This window comes from Myripristis murdjan, chromosome 14 (genome assembly GCF_902150065.1).
Source record: "Myripristis murdjan chromosome 14, fMyrMur1.1, whole genome shotgun sequence".
Classification (NCBI taxonomy): Eukaryota; Metazoa; Chordata; class Actinopteri; order Holocentriformes; family Holocentridae; genus Myripristis; species Myripristis murdjan.
Window position 1 is genome coordinate 20,470,438 of NC_043993.1, and position 17,337 is coordinate 20,487,774.

The following is a 17,337-nucleotide window of genomic DNA, read 5'->3' on the forward strand; positions in this document are numbered from 1 at the left end:
CTTGCAAGCAGGTGTGCAAAGAAACAGAATCTTGGCATTCAGATGTGACATAAAAGGATACTGCTGGCTTTATATTTTTTTAGTTTTGTCTTCTGTGTTGCCCCTGTCCTTTGCATTTGTGCTGCTGGTTTCTGCACACAGCCAGTGTAGCTGTAGACAACAGTGCTTGTTTTCTTCTCTTCAACAGAAGCCTTTGCTTTCTATTTATTGTTATACAGCAGGAGAAACAAAGTCCACAGACTTGAAAATTGTCCGATTTATGAAATTCATTACAGTAAAAGCCTTCATTTTTTTTTTTTTAGGTTTTGGTTTCATTATTTTATTGTGCCCAAATTGGGAGTTTTCATACGTTACGTTTTATTACGTTGACTGTCAGGAAGAAATGGAAGCCTCATTTGTAAAATAATCCCCCAAAACAAGTTGCCTCATGTTGCCACATCCTTTTCTTTTTATTTAGGGTTTACTTGTCACCTAGGACTTGGGCCTAGGGGTGGAAAACACAGGGTAACTAGTGATACAATACTATCACAGTAATTTACCCACTATAACAATGATATCACAATACAGGCAATTTTGCGATATATTGTGAGATAACCAGCATATCTAATCATGATATTGTAACTGAAGAAGAGAAATAATTTTTCAATAAGCTGGAATCAATTATGCTTTTCAGTGTTTAAATATGTGCAATGACTTCAGCACGTACAGAACCGAACAATTCCAGTTAAAATAGCGAAAGGGAGGGAACAAATATGCCTCATAGAAACTCAAATGTGGATCTGTGCAAATTAAGGTAAAAACTCAAATATTGATACTTTGTACAAGTGTATCAATAATGCCTCACAAGAGGAAGTGCTGCATTATATTGCATTGTTGATTTATTTTGTCAGTTCGGGCCGAACAGTTAATCAAAATATTATTGAAACTGCAATATGGGCAAGTGCAGTATCCAAATTGCAGCTAAAATGTGTGTCAAAAAAACACTGTCATAAATGAATTGTGGTGTAACAGAGACGTCCTGGCCTACAACTTGTATTCTCCAAATGTAAGAAAACATGTTTTCTTGGTGCAGACCTCAGCAAAAATCACTCAATCATTTTGACGTTTTTTTTTTCAGTGAAAATTAAACAGATGATGCAAAAATGATGACTCCTACCAAAATCGCGAATCATACTGCAATATCTGTACAGTTAATCGCAGTATGACTTTTTTTCCACACCATATCGTTCAGCCCTACGATCAGTGTCTGATATACATTTTATCAGTCTCACTTTAAGGGACCATATGCATAGTATAGAAGTAGAAGTATGAGAAAATGCCACTAAGAGCCAGTCAGTTTCAAATGCACAGTTCACTTAATATGTTTTAAATTTTTTCTGCCTGGTTTTCTGGTCCAATTGCTGACCACCAACCCACTCCAAGGTTCACTTGGAATTGGTCTTTCTCAGGCAGACCACGGTACAGCTGATTGCTGTGCACTAAAGTTTGATTGGGGTGTTCCCCCCTCACCAAATTAAACAAAATGAGGAAGGATGCTCTTTATGAAGTGATTCAACAGCGCCAAACAAGGCAGCTGTGTTAGGGGTTTAATAGAAGCGCAGCATGAGCAAAGACCCATTTAAATTTGTGCATTACAGTGAGAAACTAATGATACATGCATATTTACTAGATGGTTTCTGTCTAGATTTGACATTAAAACATGATGTGAAATTTTGACCTTCTAATAACCACACAGAGATCTATTCAGCAAGAATAAAGGCCATGCTGCTTAGCATTTGCACAATGGTCCTTATGATTTGTACTGTGAACTTAGTCTTTGAACTTCACAGTTCAGAGAAATCAGGGACAATTCACCACAATAATTGAATTACTTTGTATTGATTCCCCTTGATGGAATAACTTTTATGGAGTTATGTAAAGTGACTTCTCAATGCCTGAATTCCAATTGCAGGCTCTAAATGACTTTACCATTATGTATTTGTCATGTCATGATGAATATCTACTAAACCACTGCTTTAAAACCAAAATGTGAGTTTAACTATTTTTCATCAGCGGTCTGAACAGTATGGCTCTTTTTTTTAATAAATGGCAAATTGAAATTTGAGACAATGAAGTAGATGAAGAAGACAAGATGTTTGAGTTCAATTTGCAGAAATGCCATGGTGTGGTATTTTAACTGAAGTAGTGCAGCATGTTAAAAGTTTACCATGTTTATTTCCCATCCTGTGTTTGCTGTGATTGTGCTATTCTTATCCTCTTGTGTCGTATCAAACTGAACCACAGCTGCACAACATAGATTTTACTGAACTGTGATTTCTATGAAACTGTACATCTGTTTTGCGTCACGCGTGCTTTCAGAGAGCCCCCCCACCCCACCCCCCCACCCACCCCCACACCACCCCACCCCAACTTAAGACTATTCCATGTTTTCCACTGTTGACATGTTAGCTGCAGGACTTGAGTAAGACATGTGAGTGAAGGCTCTGATTCAGCCACATCTGAGGTTGGTCTCTTGTTGACTTGTCTTGGTGTGCGGTGCAGCTGGCCACATGATGGGTTCAGAGAGGCAAAAATGGGAAACATTTGTGAACATAACTTAAACAATGTAAGTGCTCTGGATGGTACTGCTGACAGTGTTAGTTATGTGTCTGCAGAGTTTTTATGGCTGTTAAATGAACAGAAGATAGAAGTGTAATGTGCCATATAGGTCAAAACAAATGAGGTTATATGGAGATCTGGGAGTGTGCAGAGAGTAACTAGCGAGCACATTTAGGACTTCCCCCTGTAAGTGCTGTCTCTAGGCGGCTATATCACATCATCATGAAACAAACAAGACCATCCAGACTGACGTCCGCGGTTTGTCTGCGAATTTAAGTGACTCCAAACAGGACATGAGTCGGAACAGTCCTAATGCCCTCATTCATTTAGCTGGAGCAGTAATGGGTTTTTGTGCTCAGCTCTGTGGTGATTTGTCAGAATGCCAGTATGCCTCATCTCAGTAGGCCCAAGTGAGGGAAGCAAGGCTGGGAAGAGAGGGAGGGAGTGAGGGAGGTCATGGGGGTTACTGGATTTAAAGAGGAGACACCCTAATGTCAAAGGTAATTGGCCGTCCTCCAGTCCACTGTGCACTGGCAGCCTAGCTTAAAAGTTTATTGAGACCATCAAAGCTGATTGTGAGCTTAGTGTTGGTCAAGATGGGGCAGAACAGCAAACCATGGCAACAAGGACTTGGTGGTGTAGTGTAATTTTGCAGTAATGGCAAACGTTTGACTTGAGTAAAAATACCAGTTTAGTTGAGAGCAGAGTAACAAAGTAAAAACACTTTGTTACTGTACTTAAGTACAGTTTTTGTACTTTACTTGATTATTTATATTTCTGACAACTTTCACGTTTACTTTGATATATTTTCAGAATAAAATGTATTGTTACTCTGATACATATTCCCTGAACATCTTTGTTATTTGCTGCCACCTAAAATCTTGTAAATGAGAGGCACATTGACGCATTTGGCAAACAGGCAGCATTGTAAGCAGGCAGTGGTTTGGGCAACTCAAGGCTCCTGCCAACGTCTCTGATATTACACAACAGTGCTGCTAAGTAGCTGTCAGTAGCGATTGATCCAGGATAGCAAAACACAGCCATCCCTTCCCACAGTGATGCTGCCCCAGCTCCACCTGCTACAGATGGTGAAGAAGACAAGCACCTATATCTAAATCATAATAAATAAATGATCATATCTAAAAACAGTGTTTGCTTTTGTTGGAATTAAAGCTTAATTGTACCATATTAAATGTCTCTTATGCATCACAAAGTAAAGATATACTGGCAATTCGAAACTTGAGGAAACATTTATTATATGTATTTGTTAGATAATATTAACCAAATGGTGTTTATTTGTTTAAACATTCACAAAGTATCTTGATAACACGGTGTACAATTTTAACATTTTATGAGGAGAATTAAAGAATTTCTTCTGTTTTATTTTGGAAGTGTATCCTGATTTGCAGTGTAATGGAAGTTGCAGTGTCAAATTCAGCTTAGAATATTTTTTTTTATAGGGAAATACCTCTACTTGTACTTAAGTACATTCATTGCCAGAAAATTACTGTCGATACTAAATGTTATTGAGTACATTTAATATCAGATTGACTTTGAGTCAAGTAATGTTCTTATGGGTGACCTTCACTTTTACCAAAGTTAGATTTTAGCAAGATAGCTTTCCCTTCATTACTTTATTAAAAGTATCAACTTCTGCATACTTCACGTAGCACTGCTTTAGCGCCTTGAATTTAAATTCAGCAAATGCTAACACTGATATGCCATGAAAAACTAGCACAGAATGTCAAAGTCTCTCAGCGTCAACAGAAGCTTGGAGGACAAGGCTGCATCACTGGGCTGTTCCTTTGAAAAGCCTAAAGATGGATCTTGATTTAGTTGTACTGTTTCCACCACGGTTGAGCCTTAACATAAAATGGGAGTGGGCTGCTACGCCCTACATCCCACTGATGAACTTGACAAAAACTCAACAAAAACACGTGTGCAGGGATGCTTTATTTCAGTGTGACTGATTAGCTGGAACATGCAGATTGAATTTTGATTTGTAACATAGCTGAGTTTTAACATGGCATGACATATTATGCCAAATATTAAGTTAGCTAGACTGTTGAAGACAAAAGTCATTCATATGCTGTTTTTCAAAATTAATTACCAAAACAAGGACCATACACTCATAGATGACATTCCTATGCAAAATTGTAATAATTCTAAAAATAGTGTGATATGCTGTGTTGCCCACCACTACATGATTTCCTTGTAGTATAGCGATGTAGTGCTTTTGGTCATACTGTTGATTTTGCTGTATTGTTTCAAACCTTGAGAGGCTGCTGAGCTTTCAGTGCTGATTTGTTTCTTTCTGTCCCGTCCCAGGGCTAGTTGAGCATGGACGTAACTGGACAGCAATCGCCAAAATGGTGGGCACCAAAAGCGAGGCACAGTGCAAGAATTTCTATTTCAACTACAAGAGACGACACAACCTGGACAACCTGCTCCAGCAGCATAAGCAGGTACGCAGTATTTGATTTCGTTTGCTTTTTGTCACTGTCGGTAATGGAGCAACTATAATCTGTTACTGTGGGGTGGTAATGTTGTGTATCTCTCTTTCCCAGGACACACGGCGGGCTCGTGCTGATAGATCTCAAGGTGAAGGTCTAGCCACAGCTGATGATGATGAGGACAACCCAGATGACAGTGAAGGTCAGAGAATAGACAAAGCATATGTGTACTTTCCCGAACACACAAGAACACACATTCACATACACACTCCCTTTATTTTGGGCTTATCCTCCCGGTCATGTGAGGTGTGAGTCTTGGGGGGGATGCGGATGAGGGACCTCTGAAGACTCTCTTATCCACTTTTTGCACTTGGCTCATAAAGCCTCATGCCTGACAGCCCGACAGGAGCAAGTGACAAATAGAAAGTAAAGGGGCCAAGGAAAGAATTAAGTGATAAGTGCAGTGCAAAGCTGGATTGCTCTTGTCCAAAATGCTCTCTGAATTGTCATGAGGATCTCATGTGAGCTGATGGCAAAGCCTGAGTGCTTTTTGCTCCTGTCTGTAGCTTTAATGAAAGGGGAAAAGCATCAAATGAAAAAGGGGGGAAGGAAGAGATAAAAGATATGAACTAATTCCGACTACTGGGGCGCCTGTTGCATAAGAGTTCCTTGGCTTTGAAGACTCAAGAAAGCTCGCTGCCTGGAACATAGAGTGCTGGTCCACTTGTTTGATCCGGCAGACCTCCCTTGTCTATTTTCCCCACCTCCACTGCAGAAGTCCTGAAAATACCCTTATCTTTGCTGGCAGTGCATGAGGCAGCGTATTAAGAAAATTCAAGTGCTTTGCTTAGCTTGGAAATAGGTGAATGTGTGTGTGGCCATAAAATTCAGAGCCCTTCCATTTTATTCCACACACCAGTGTCTGCATTTGTCTGTCTTTCTTCTTATTGTTCCTTTCTTTCTTTCATGCTTTCTTCATGCTTGCCTTCTTCAGTTATTCATTTTTCATATTTATTTGTAACAGTTAATTATGCTTTGAAACAGCTGTATTGTCAAGTTGCAAAGTAATAGGCATTTTGTAGTTTACCAGCTGTCATAATTGTCAGATGAGCATGATGGTTTAAGTTGGATTTTAAATGCAATGTTGCTGTTGTTTTTTTGTTTTTGTTTTTTTTTTCTGAAAGCGGTTTCATTCAACCTGCTTGTTTTTGAAAAAGAAAGCCCCAGCACAGTTGTATATCATTTAAATCGACTCAAGTTCTCCAGTTCAAGATATCAGTGACGACCGCAGGAGGTCACAAGATTTTTTTTTTTTTTTTTTTTAACCATGTTTATTTGACTTGACTTTGTCTCATGAAAACCTAAACTGTTCTTGAGAGGCCTTGGTTATCCATAGCCTGCAGATTGTCACATCATAAAGCAAACCTTAAAATACCAAAAGAAGAGCTGGCACAGTAATGGTAGAACATAAGTTAGTATAATATCAAACATAGTGATGTTGTCTGTCTGTAGGTTTACTAATGCTGATTCTGTGATTTTGGATAGATAATTTAATATGCATCAACAAATTGCCTCTGCATAGACATACTAAACCACCGATCTCCATGGCAACAACTGCAGTGGCAGACAGCATGACACCAAGCAGAGGCTCAAACATTTTTTTTTAATATGTGGTTTCCATCTCTATGTATCGCTCTCCAAAACGTAAATGTTCATAAAAGTTTTTGTAAGTACAGAATTATAGATTTACTGATGTCCTGTTAGATGTATACATTGATGGTGTTTGAGATGCTTACAGTGAACATAGAAAAGGAAAGAAGGTTTTTTTTTTATTGTTTTATTGGCCCCTGTGATTAAACTTTCAGCAGATTGTCCCTTTTTGTTTGAGCTCTTTTTGGACTTGAGTTTGTCAAAATGAAAGAAGATTAGACATATTTAAGAAGTCATGAGGCAATAAGGGATGTTATACAGAGTAGGAAGTCAGTCTCACAGATAAATATTGTCGATGCCCCTATCACACAGTATCTGTAGCTTATGTTGATGTACTTCTTCACGCAGCTTCTGTTTTTTTTTTTTTGTTATCTGGAGCCTTCATTTTGTGGACAGTTATGTTTTCTCATTTGGTAAATTCTTTGGTTTGTTCATTAATTCATTCATGCATTCATTCATTTATTATATAGCATTCATGGTATTTGTGATGATCCAGGTAATGCCCATTAAGTAACTCATGTTTGTTCAAAAATGTTGAGTTTGAAGTAGAAATTAATTGTTTTGACTGTCACGGTATAGTGTGTTAACGTGATTAGTGTTGATAATTTGGTGATAAGAGGAAAGTTTGTGGTATCCTGGAGTCAAGTGTCTTATCTGTGTCAAGGACAGATAAAGCAAAGGGTGCTTCTACTGTGCTGGATATGATTGCTTATCTTTGGTGAGGTGTCTTTGAGTAAATCACCCATGATGAACACTACCCCCATAAAGGGATCAGAAACATTAGAACATATTTTTTTATACTTTTAACTGATATGTAGGTGTTTTTTGAGATAAACAACAATAATACTAGGCGTTAGCTCTATATAAAAACGCATATGTTGAAATGTCGATGTTGTAGGCGCAAAAACAACAATTTTGTTTTAGTGGGGTTAATAAATCTCAAGTAGGTGAATTTCAGTGGATGTTTGATAGTAGTGGACTTTACTGTGTAATCAGATTGACTTGATGGCTGCTCCTCCTGACCGCTCCCCTCCCCTGTCCTCCTCTGCTCTCTCCATGTCCTATGTGTTTTCAAACTAGTGGGGTTGGTACAGAAGGACAGAAAGTGAGGGTACCATCATACTGTAATAACCCCAGTAATATACCAATATACAAGTATTTATCCTGAACATCTTTGTAAACACTTGCTGTGGATTTTTGCATCAGGGAAAGTTATGTTAGACCCTGTATATCAAGCTGTTTGCAGATTTTGAAAAAAGTGTTAAAATGTCTTAAATTATGCTGTCTAAACTTAAGGGCCACATTTGCAATGGGATATTGGTACTCATACATACCCACTATATGTAACATGTAACCCTATGATACATCTAGAGAGGTTAGTATGGTAGTTTCACATTGTTAACCTGGCCAAAGCCTTAAAAGGTTTAAATGCAGATAACACAAAGTTTTAAACAGTTTTAAAATGTTTCTTGGTGCACCTTTTTCTGGTGAGAGGCCAGTCTAGATTTACTTTCTGATAGGTCTACAGTTATTTTCATTTTCATTTATTTCAGTTGCAAAATCAGTCTTATGTTTCATCCTAACTTGCATTTAACAAGGTCATAAAATGTCTCAAATGTAATTTGATGTCATAAACTGATGTTGCAGACTGCCTGTAAATTGATTAAAGCTTCATACGTCGTTTGACATGCACTCACTTGCCCTCTTGTGCGTCCCCAGGCGGTGACAATAGCTCTGACACAGAGAGCGCTCCCTCCCCCTCGCAGGCTGACCCCTCCAAGTCCGGTGACTCCAAGAGGGCAGACAGCGCTGCAGGAGACGGTCAGTGCTCTGACCAGGACAAAGGTCAGGCCAGCAATGGAAAGGCCCCAGAAGCTTTGTACGGGGAACTCCGTGTGAAACAGGAGAAGAGCCCAGAGAGTGAGACTGGCTCTCAGGAGGAAAGGGCCAGGGTGGCTACTTATGTGGGCCCGGTGCACCCCAAGACCGAACCCCAGGATGTGGACATGAAGACCGGTGAGGTTCAGGTCAAGATGGAGCCCGAGGTCAAGGAGAAAGGAGAAAAGGGGGATCATGGTGAAAGGCAGAGGGAGCTCCACTCAGATAATGACTCCAGCGCCACCTGCAGTGCCGACGAGGATGTGGAAGCGGAGCCTGAGAGACAGAGGTGGGTCTTTGCATAGTCACTGTGTTTACGCTTTCATGTTGTAGCTGTATTTTTGTCAGAAGAAGGTTTGCAAGTAAAAGTAGAGTGTACGTTAATGGATTTGAATATAACTGCTTTATCTGCTCCTCAGAATATTTTCCATGGATAAGCCTTCGTTGCTCAGCCCTCCCGGCTCGGTGCTCGTGTCCTCAGCCAAGCAAGCACAGCTCAACATGCAGCAGCTGCAGCAGCGGGCCGCTGCCATCCCACCCATGGTTAGTCACTATAGCAACCTTCTCTGTTCTATCCGATTCATCCACTCAAAGAGGCATGGAGGCAGGCAGCAGGTTGAAAGCATGTCTCAGTTAGACAAACCTTTTCCAGTGAGTCAGCTGAAGTGGTGATATGGACAAAATTAAATGTTGTGATACCTTGGACTAAATACCTGGATATTTATATTGTAATGATACTGTAGGGGTGACAATATGTACTTTTACAAGATATGTACAAGATATTCTGGATAAACAATCATTAACAATGTGGATATGCTGACCAAGCAGGTCGAGGCAAGTAACAGAGCAGCTAGAATAGTGTTATTAGTTCAGAAAATTGCATTCCTTTACTGTAAGACTTTAAAACCAGAAAAAACACAACACTTATGCCATATCATATTGCCAAAACCAAAATCATAGAAGATATCTGGACTCGTATCAGGCTATTGATGTAATATTAATACATCGCACTCCCTAAATGAGCTACATGTTCACACTAACCACTTGATCACATAAATTATTGGCATTTAAGCTGTCAGTCTGCTAATTTGTAGCCACACTCTAAACACAGTAACTGTACATCCAGCTGTTCCCATTGTGTGCTGTGCTGAAATTGTTCAGTCTTTCTGGATCAATGAACCTGGATCATTTTTTCAAATGTACCAAGGTCTTGATGTAAGCCTTTGACATAGAATTTTTTTTTTAACCTGGTATTCATCCAGTAGGTCCTTTATTCTTCTGCGGAGATAGTTCAAAGATATGCTTGGAATGTATTTCTCATTTAAAACTTTAGTCAGTGCAAGATAAACAATGTTTTTGTTCACATTAGTTGGTTTGGTGAGTATCTCACTTTCAGTTTGTATTTGACACCCTAGCTTATATGAAGATTTTCCCCCTCCTCAACTCCTCTAGGTTCCTGGTCCTTACGGTCTGGCTGGCGTGCCTATCAGCGGCTACACCATGTTGCAGGATCACATCAAAGCGGCCCATGAGTCTGCACACCAGGAGGACAAGCAGCGACAGGATCAGGGAGATCTGGAGCGCAGACCCCCCTTCCCTACCCGCAGCCCCACCGTACTAGACAGAGATGGTAAGAGAACAAAACGCTCCCCTTGCTTTCTCCATCTCTCTCTGTCTGTCTGATTCCTCATTCCTTCAGCCTCCTTCCCTGTGGCTCCTAGCAGCAGACTATTTATAGCCAGTGCATTTTTTAGGTTCCATTCATTTTCGTTCAGTTTCAAAAAAGGAAATGTTGGAGGGGAGTCTGGACTGTTGTAATGTTGTTCAGCCAGAGCGAAGAGAAAGAAGTTAGCTGCCCTCGTCTCACCCCTGATGTGAACGGAGAGCCGAAGGCATGGTTGATGCTCCTCTTGAAGTGTCCTTTGGAAGGAGAGGGGGACTTTGTGTTGTCTTTTGAAGGTGTATGACTCGAGTTTGTCAGAGTAGGACACTCTGTGCCTCTGGGCAGACAGACAGTAATTCAACCACTTAGCCTCAGAAGGCGTAGTGGCAAAGTCACTAGATAGACTGCATTACTGCGTGCTTGTGCAAACCTTTTAGCACCTCAGTCAGGAGTGCTCTGAGGGGTAGATCAACTGGCAGCAGGCCGCTGAGCGTCAACATCCAGATGTTTGTATGTTCCATGTGTTTAAGCCGGGGTGTGCCCAAGTTGGCGTGTTAGTTTTACATTCCCACCGAATGTAGGTCAGCTCAATGCTCACTGACATTGAGTTCTTGTCTTAATAGTGCATGTCTTCCCTTTGTCCTTATGCCTGTGTACTGCAGGTAAGCCCTTCCCCTACATGCCTTATGACATGAAGCTGGCTCTGGACCAGGAGGCCCAGTCTGGTCGGCCAGGTTCTCCCTACAGACTCTCCCCCAGGGAGCTGAGCAAGGCCTCACCCCAGCCTGACCCCAACGTCCCCAATGCCTCCCGCTACAGTGTGCCTCCAGGTAAAAGCACACACCTTACCCTGCTCCCCCTTCTTGCCTGCTCTTTCCCGATCTCTGCCATCACCATTCTCCCTTCCCTTGCTTGATGTTAGCTAGTCTTGCCTGACTGCTGATGGGTTTTGTGTTTGAAAATAGAGGTGCTGCTTTGACTGTGTTGGGGATAGAGTGGTATTCAGCTTGGACTGGAGCACAGTACATGTATGAGTCACTGTTTTATTTCAGTTTGACACAAGGTTTGGCATTTTTAATCTATCCTATGCTTTTATGATAGACCATTGTATATCTGTATATCCTGTTGCTTGACTCTTTTTTTGCAAGTAGGGCTATGTAGTGAGAGGGAACTGGCATTGAGGTCTCAATCCTGTTTTCATTCAATGCCTGAGAGAAAGTATTTTAGAGGCCTTGTACCCTGTATAAGACAGATTGAGTTTTTTTCTTGTACAAAGATAGAGGTGTTATGATGTGTGCCAAAACTGTAAACTGTTGTAAGTCATGGTTCACTGAACCGTACATGTGTATTGAACCGTCTACTTTTGTTTTTTGTTTACCACAGTTATTGTGTGCCTGTGTGTTGTTGTGTTTTTAACTGCAGTGCGAAGTTAAAGTGAGCACATTCGTAATGTAGAACATTCAGCACTGTTTTTGATTAATGTCATTAGACCTAATTGACTTTTCCACAAGCTGCATGTTGTTGCTGCGCTGCACAAAACACTTGCAAAAGCCCCATTCAACATTTTGTTTCTAATTGTTGGTATGTTTAAATTAAAAAGAACGAAGTTGGATTCTCAGTTTGATTTTTTTTTTCAGGCCAAACTGTGCGAACCAGATACAACCTGAACCATGAAAAGAGCGAAACATTACATGCCTATTCAAAGACGTATTGAAACAATAGGATTAAATGCAAAATGGGTACACAGGGTGTATTCAGCCAGTAATTAGTTCACATTAATTTTGAATGAGGTATCTTGAAAAATATGGTGAATAATGATGCATTGAGTTGTCTTACAATAACCATATTCTGAGAAATGTGCAGTAACTTGGTTATTTAAGAGGAAACTTGACATTTTGTGTTTTTTATCAGGTGCCTGGGAGCATTGCCTCAGTAAGAGCTGGGCTCTGTGTTTTTTGATTGCTTTATTGGCCCATTTGTTTTTTGCAGTATTTTGAGCTTCAGGAAGATTATGTTATGTGCTCTTTGGGCTGTGCAGTAAGAACTCATAAAGAAAATACAGTGTGTGCTCGTACACCAGGCATTACGGTAGAAGTCAACAAGTCAGCCCTAACTAGTGTCTGTAGTGCCTACGTCAGTGAACGAATTTAATATTCTTTTCAGTAATTTTTTGTGTTAACATTGTGCTACCACAAAATTTTGGTGTCAACAGAATTTTTAAAGTCAACATACTTTTTCCAGTCACAACCCCCTTCCAACAATCTACAAAGTGTTGGCACACATATTGATCACTAATGTATCGCCCTCGTTGGGCAGCCCTCTTGGACTGTTTTTTAAGCATTTGAACTCTTTTTGTTTACAGTCATAAGTCCTCATAATTGTGAGAATAAGCTATAAAACTGAAAGGACTTGCTGGGCCCCTCCTTAACTTCATACACCTGCATTAGCCTAAACATAACAGGATTCACAGTAAATGAACAGTTATAGCAGACTAATCAAGCAATGTAATTTGTAACACATTTTGCAGCATGAACGTCAGTTATGGAGAAAAGAAAATGGAGCTCGATCGCTAAAAACACACAACAGAAACAGAACATTTCACTGAAAAGTTCTGATAATCTGTGTTTCTGATAGCAGTAATTGCTTTATATGGCCTATGGTAGGGTACAGGAAAAACGTTTCCCACGAAAATATCTGCTGTTTTTTTTTTTTTTTTTGCTTTGGAAATAAGACATCAGTTTTTGCTCAAATGAAAGTGCAAGAGTTTTTATCATTTTTCACATAAGGCAGCATGTTTCACGTGTCCTCCCAAACTAAGTTGTTGTTCCTGATGGTGAGCTGTGGCATGAATGTTAATGTTTCACACACATTATCCCTGCAACAGGGATTTATAAATCCGTCATGGAGTGGCTTGTTTTCTTATCTCTCCCTGTATGAGCCAGCAGGACGATGACGTCCGTGCCCGCTGGAGGAACTCTCACACAGCCATTTGCATTTTTGATTTTGTAGAGTGCAGGGCATAAGGCATACTTCCTGCAGGGAGGTTATGCCCGGTCTGTGTGTGTGTGTGTGTGTGTGTGTGTGTGTGTGTGTGTGTGTGTGTGTGTGTGTGTTATGATCCATTTAGTCAGCCCATATCCCACAGTCTGCTCTGCTTTCCCAAGAGACAGCAGAACAGACAGCAGACATGGGCTAAGGTTACCTCAGGCTCAGCACAGGCTATTAACTGAGGTTTTCTCTGCTTACTTCACTGTTCGCTCCAGTCTGTCAGAATGATGCTCAATATTTTATCAGGCGGTGTTTGATGGGAAGCAGGGCTTGATGGAAGCCTTATGTTGGGTGGGATGCAGTTGCGGTGTCTGGCAGACAAAAGATATTTAGATGATAGGGTTAAGTTACTGTGTGAACTTCATGCTGTGACACCGCTGCTCCTCCCTGTGGTGTTTTGTGGTTTTGTGTGAAAGAAAGTCTTAATGGATTTGAAGTCCAGTATCGCTTGTCCAAAGGTAGTAATCGCTGGTGTCTGACTCTTATTTATTTACTTATTTTCTTTTCCTTTTCTCTTCCCTTCCTACCAGTCCTCCACCCAGCTCCCAACCAGCTGGTCCAGAACCTGCCGGATGGCGTCCGGGTGACGTTCAACAGACACAGTCGACCTCCCAACATTCCTTCTCCTCCTCCGCTCATTCCAACCTCCAAGCCCACAGACAAGCCCTCCTTCATTCAGGGAGGCTCCATCTCCCAGGTGAGAGAGCAGCGACACACTAAGGGGAGGTGGGACACCCGCCTCACACACACAACCTGGGAATATTACAACATGCTGATGCGGCTACATTCTGTCTAAAGGACAAATTGTATGCAGCAGAGTCTCATGACATTACTATTTACACCAGAGCTGACAAAGACCTGTGTACACAAATGCACTTCCTTAATAGTCACTTTTTTATGGGCTGTCATTATGTGTTCACATTTTGTTCTGTGTGCTCCCAGTGTCACATGTATTTACCCAATCAGCAAACAAAAGCTTCACACAATTTTAACCCTGCTATCAACGTAGATTCTCAACTTGGCAAATACCACCCTTGTATAATGTACCTTTTACTTGTGTCAAATAAAATGACACGAGGACATGGTCTGCAATAGGGGTTAAGCACTGAAAGCATGATAGATTTACCACAGATGGACGCAGCCATTCTCCCAGCATAATGTTTGACCTGTTAATACCAGTTAGTCTTTCAAATAAAAGTATTTGAAAACTAGGAAAGGTTTGAATGGCTGTAATCAACGTAATTTTGCACTTGTCAGATGGAACAATTGTTTATGAAATGAAATCACATGGGAAACAAGAAGAAACCATAGAAATCTGATTGGCCTGTTGATAGCTGATGACCGCAGAAAGTTCAGCCGTGGCCAACTTTTCTCGGCAGACAGTCTTGTTGACCGTACACACACAAACTTTCCTGGTTGTTTAGCTCTGTAGGAAGTGAATGAACTCCAGTGACGTGTTAACTCACAATAACAGATGACACCGATGTTTCTCTGCTCAGTGTTCAAGTGTAAGGGTGCAGCGGATCATGGACTCTACTTTTTGAATTGTCGATTAGTGATTAATCGTTTGGTCATATACCACAGTTTGTAAATGGCCAGCCTTTTCAGCGTCATTCCACTTTGTTGTTTATGTGCACTCGATGACCTGCCCTTGCAATCAGTCCTCTTTGTTCCTGCTGTTTCAGGGAACTCCTGGCACATACCTGCCGTCCCACGCTGTCTATGGGCCAGAGGGGACAAAGAGCTCTGTGGGCTCCATTTCTCTGGGTCTGCCTCGGCAGCAGGATCCCAACAAGCCTGGTAGGTCAACAAACCTCACAGCTCTATTTCGCCGTTGTCTCTCAATATCATCAGCTTTCTTTCACCATTTGGTCAGCATGAGTGTTGTCATTAAACCCAAGTCAGATGGGAAACTGCTGTCAGTGAACACCAGCCTGTTCAAATTATCTCTTAAATAGGAACCCGCTGCAAACATTTAACTTAAAATGCGCAGTTACTTGATTTAGTTGGATTAATTACTGAGGTTGAATTGTATTTTTAAAATGAAGTCATATTCATTTCATCACATTCAAAAGTTTACATGGGGTAAAATATTTCACACGTTCTCCAACCAAATACAACACTTTAATATTGCTGGTCTAATTAACAGCTCATTGAAACCACCTGTGCATCGTAAACCTGGCAGTTGTATAACAACAAAATGATCATTGGTTGCAAGCAGTACTCAGCAGCTTTCAGATTACTTTTACTTTCACTGACTTGGCTGTGTACAATACAATTCAACAAAGGTCATGACACTCTAACCAGACATTTTTAACATTAACTATCAACCTTACTTTGTCCTGCAACACCTCTTATGGATTATTCTAATTTTGAAGGTAATAAGTCTCTTCAGCATCCCATCATTTTTCTAGAATGACCATTCATCATTTAATTGACATATTGTCTATAGTTCCAGGCCTGGACCCAAACTCTGCTAAATATCCAAGGTGGTCTTCAAACTTGTCAAATGTTGATGTATCACATGTTGCATACATAGAAACTATTATGGAACTTCCTGCTTTATACCAGTTTCTGTGCTGTGATTCATGAACAATGTCGCAAAAAAGATTATCTTAATGCAAAAGACACGAAGGATTCCTTAGGTGAGTTCTGTACACGCTGGTCAGTCGTAAGAGGAAAAAGAGGCAGCTGAGTGAACTGCAAAAATGGCATTGCCTTTTCAATAAAAAAAATTGCTCAGACAACTTCATATCACATTTAGTGGTTGTCAACAGAACCAGAAGCATTTGGCATAATATTTTGATCTTAAATATATATGTGCAAACAGTGTTACAGCCAAATTCTTTGAGGCAGTATTTGAATGTTGCTGAAGTTGAACCTCTGCAGTTTGTGCTCCAGCTTTGAGGCTGTAGCCAATGCGGCTTAAAAGGCATCTGTGTTGATTAGCCATCCTTAGGCTGCATCTTGCCTCCTACATTTTTATCCACAGTCACACCAGTGTAAGGTTTCTGGTTTGCAACATTAAACTGGATGAGATGGGAAAAGCTTCACCACAAACTGAGTGTCTCACTGGAGCAGTTTTTCCCTCATTATTCACTGACTGTCAACCACTGGGGTGAATTTAATATGAAGCTGGGTTGAAAAGACTCACACTTGAATCTTCACTGCACTGACAAACTTGTCACTTATCATTGAAAGGCCAGGGTAGTTATTTTGAAGTTGTTTGCACATGGAAAAGACCTTTTTAAATGGTGTATAGAGCACTTTGGAAATAAGTCAAATAATGGCACAGTTAATAACTGCTTCAAAAACCTGCTCAAATAGTTTGTCTAGCCATCAAATGGCTCATCAGTATCATTCAGAAAATCATTGATTATTATGGAGTGCTCAGTATTTTACACGTAGTCCAGTGTGAACAAGGTTCATATTTTCCACTTTGGTAATGATCTCTTGCCATCACCGGTGAAGGCATTATTGTGTCTCAAAATTTTGCTAGTGCTGAACTTCTGTAAGATGCTACATCAGAAGGGACTGTGCTAGTTGGTCAAGAATAACGTGACCCAAACAAGAAAGGTTGAGGGTTGAAAGCCTTGTAGCATGGCTCTGTGCTGTTTACCCAGACCTGACAGAATGTGGCACACTAGTGGCAAAGGAGTGAGTGTCTACTTAGGTTAGCTCATAAGCCATTTCTCTTCAGTACACAACACATCTTGACTCATAGGTTTCTGTACTGTCTTTCTCTGGTCTCTGTCACCAAGAGGTTCCTACCGCAGAATACCTCAGTAGTTGTGGCTCGGTTCACATGGGCTACTGGCAGTGGAAGAAGAACCAGAGGAATTAGTAGTTTTTTAAGACCCATATACTCTAGTTTGCATTGTTTCATATCACAGTCACTATTGTCAGCTTACATAAAATTCGCACCTGTGAATGTAAGTTCTTGTACAACACATTTGTAACATACAAAGTAAGTTAGTGTTCCCAAAA

General features: G+C 40.6%; 1 protein-coding gene across 3 annotated transcripts in view; it reads left to right on the forward strand.

Moving 5' to 3' along the window:
* The window catches only part of ncor1 (nuclear receptor corepressor 1), a 72,714-nt gene that overhangs the window by 40,504 nt on the left and 14,873 nt on the right, over window positions 1-17,337 (forward strand). For 2 of the 3 annotated variants that reach the window (XM_030069668.1, XM_030069669.1), the window contains exons 18-25: window positions 4,927-5,063; window positions 5,166-5,253; window positions 8,481-8,928; window positions 9,059-9,182; window positions 10,092-10,269; window positions 10,965-11,132; window positions 13,881-14,047; window positions 15,036-15,150. In XM_030069668.1, coding sequence (XP_029925528.1) covers window positions 4,927-5,063; window positions 5,166-5,253; window positions 8,481-8,928; window positions 9,059-9,182; window positions 10,092-10,269; window positions 10,965-11,132; window positions 13,881-14,047; window positions 15,036-15,150 — 1,425 coding nt within the window. The remainder of the gene's footprint in view (window positions 1-4,926; window positions 5,064-5,165; window positions 5,254-8,480; window positions 8,929-9,058; window positions 9,183-10,091; window positions 10,270-10,964; window positions 11,133-13,880; window positions 14,048-15,035; window positions 15,151-17,337) is intronic. The other variant, XM_030069670.1, reaches the window with a different exon arrangement.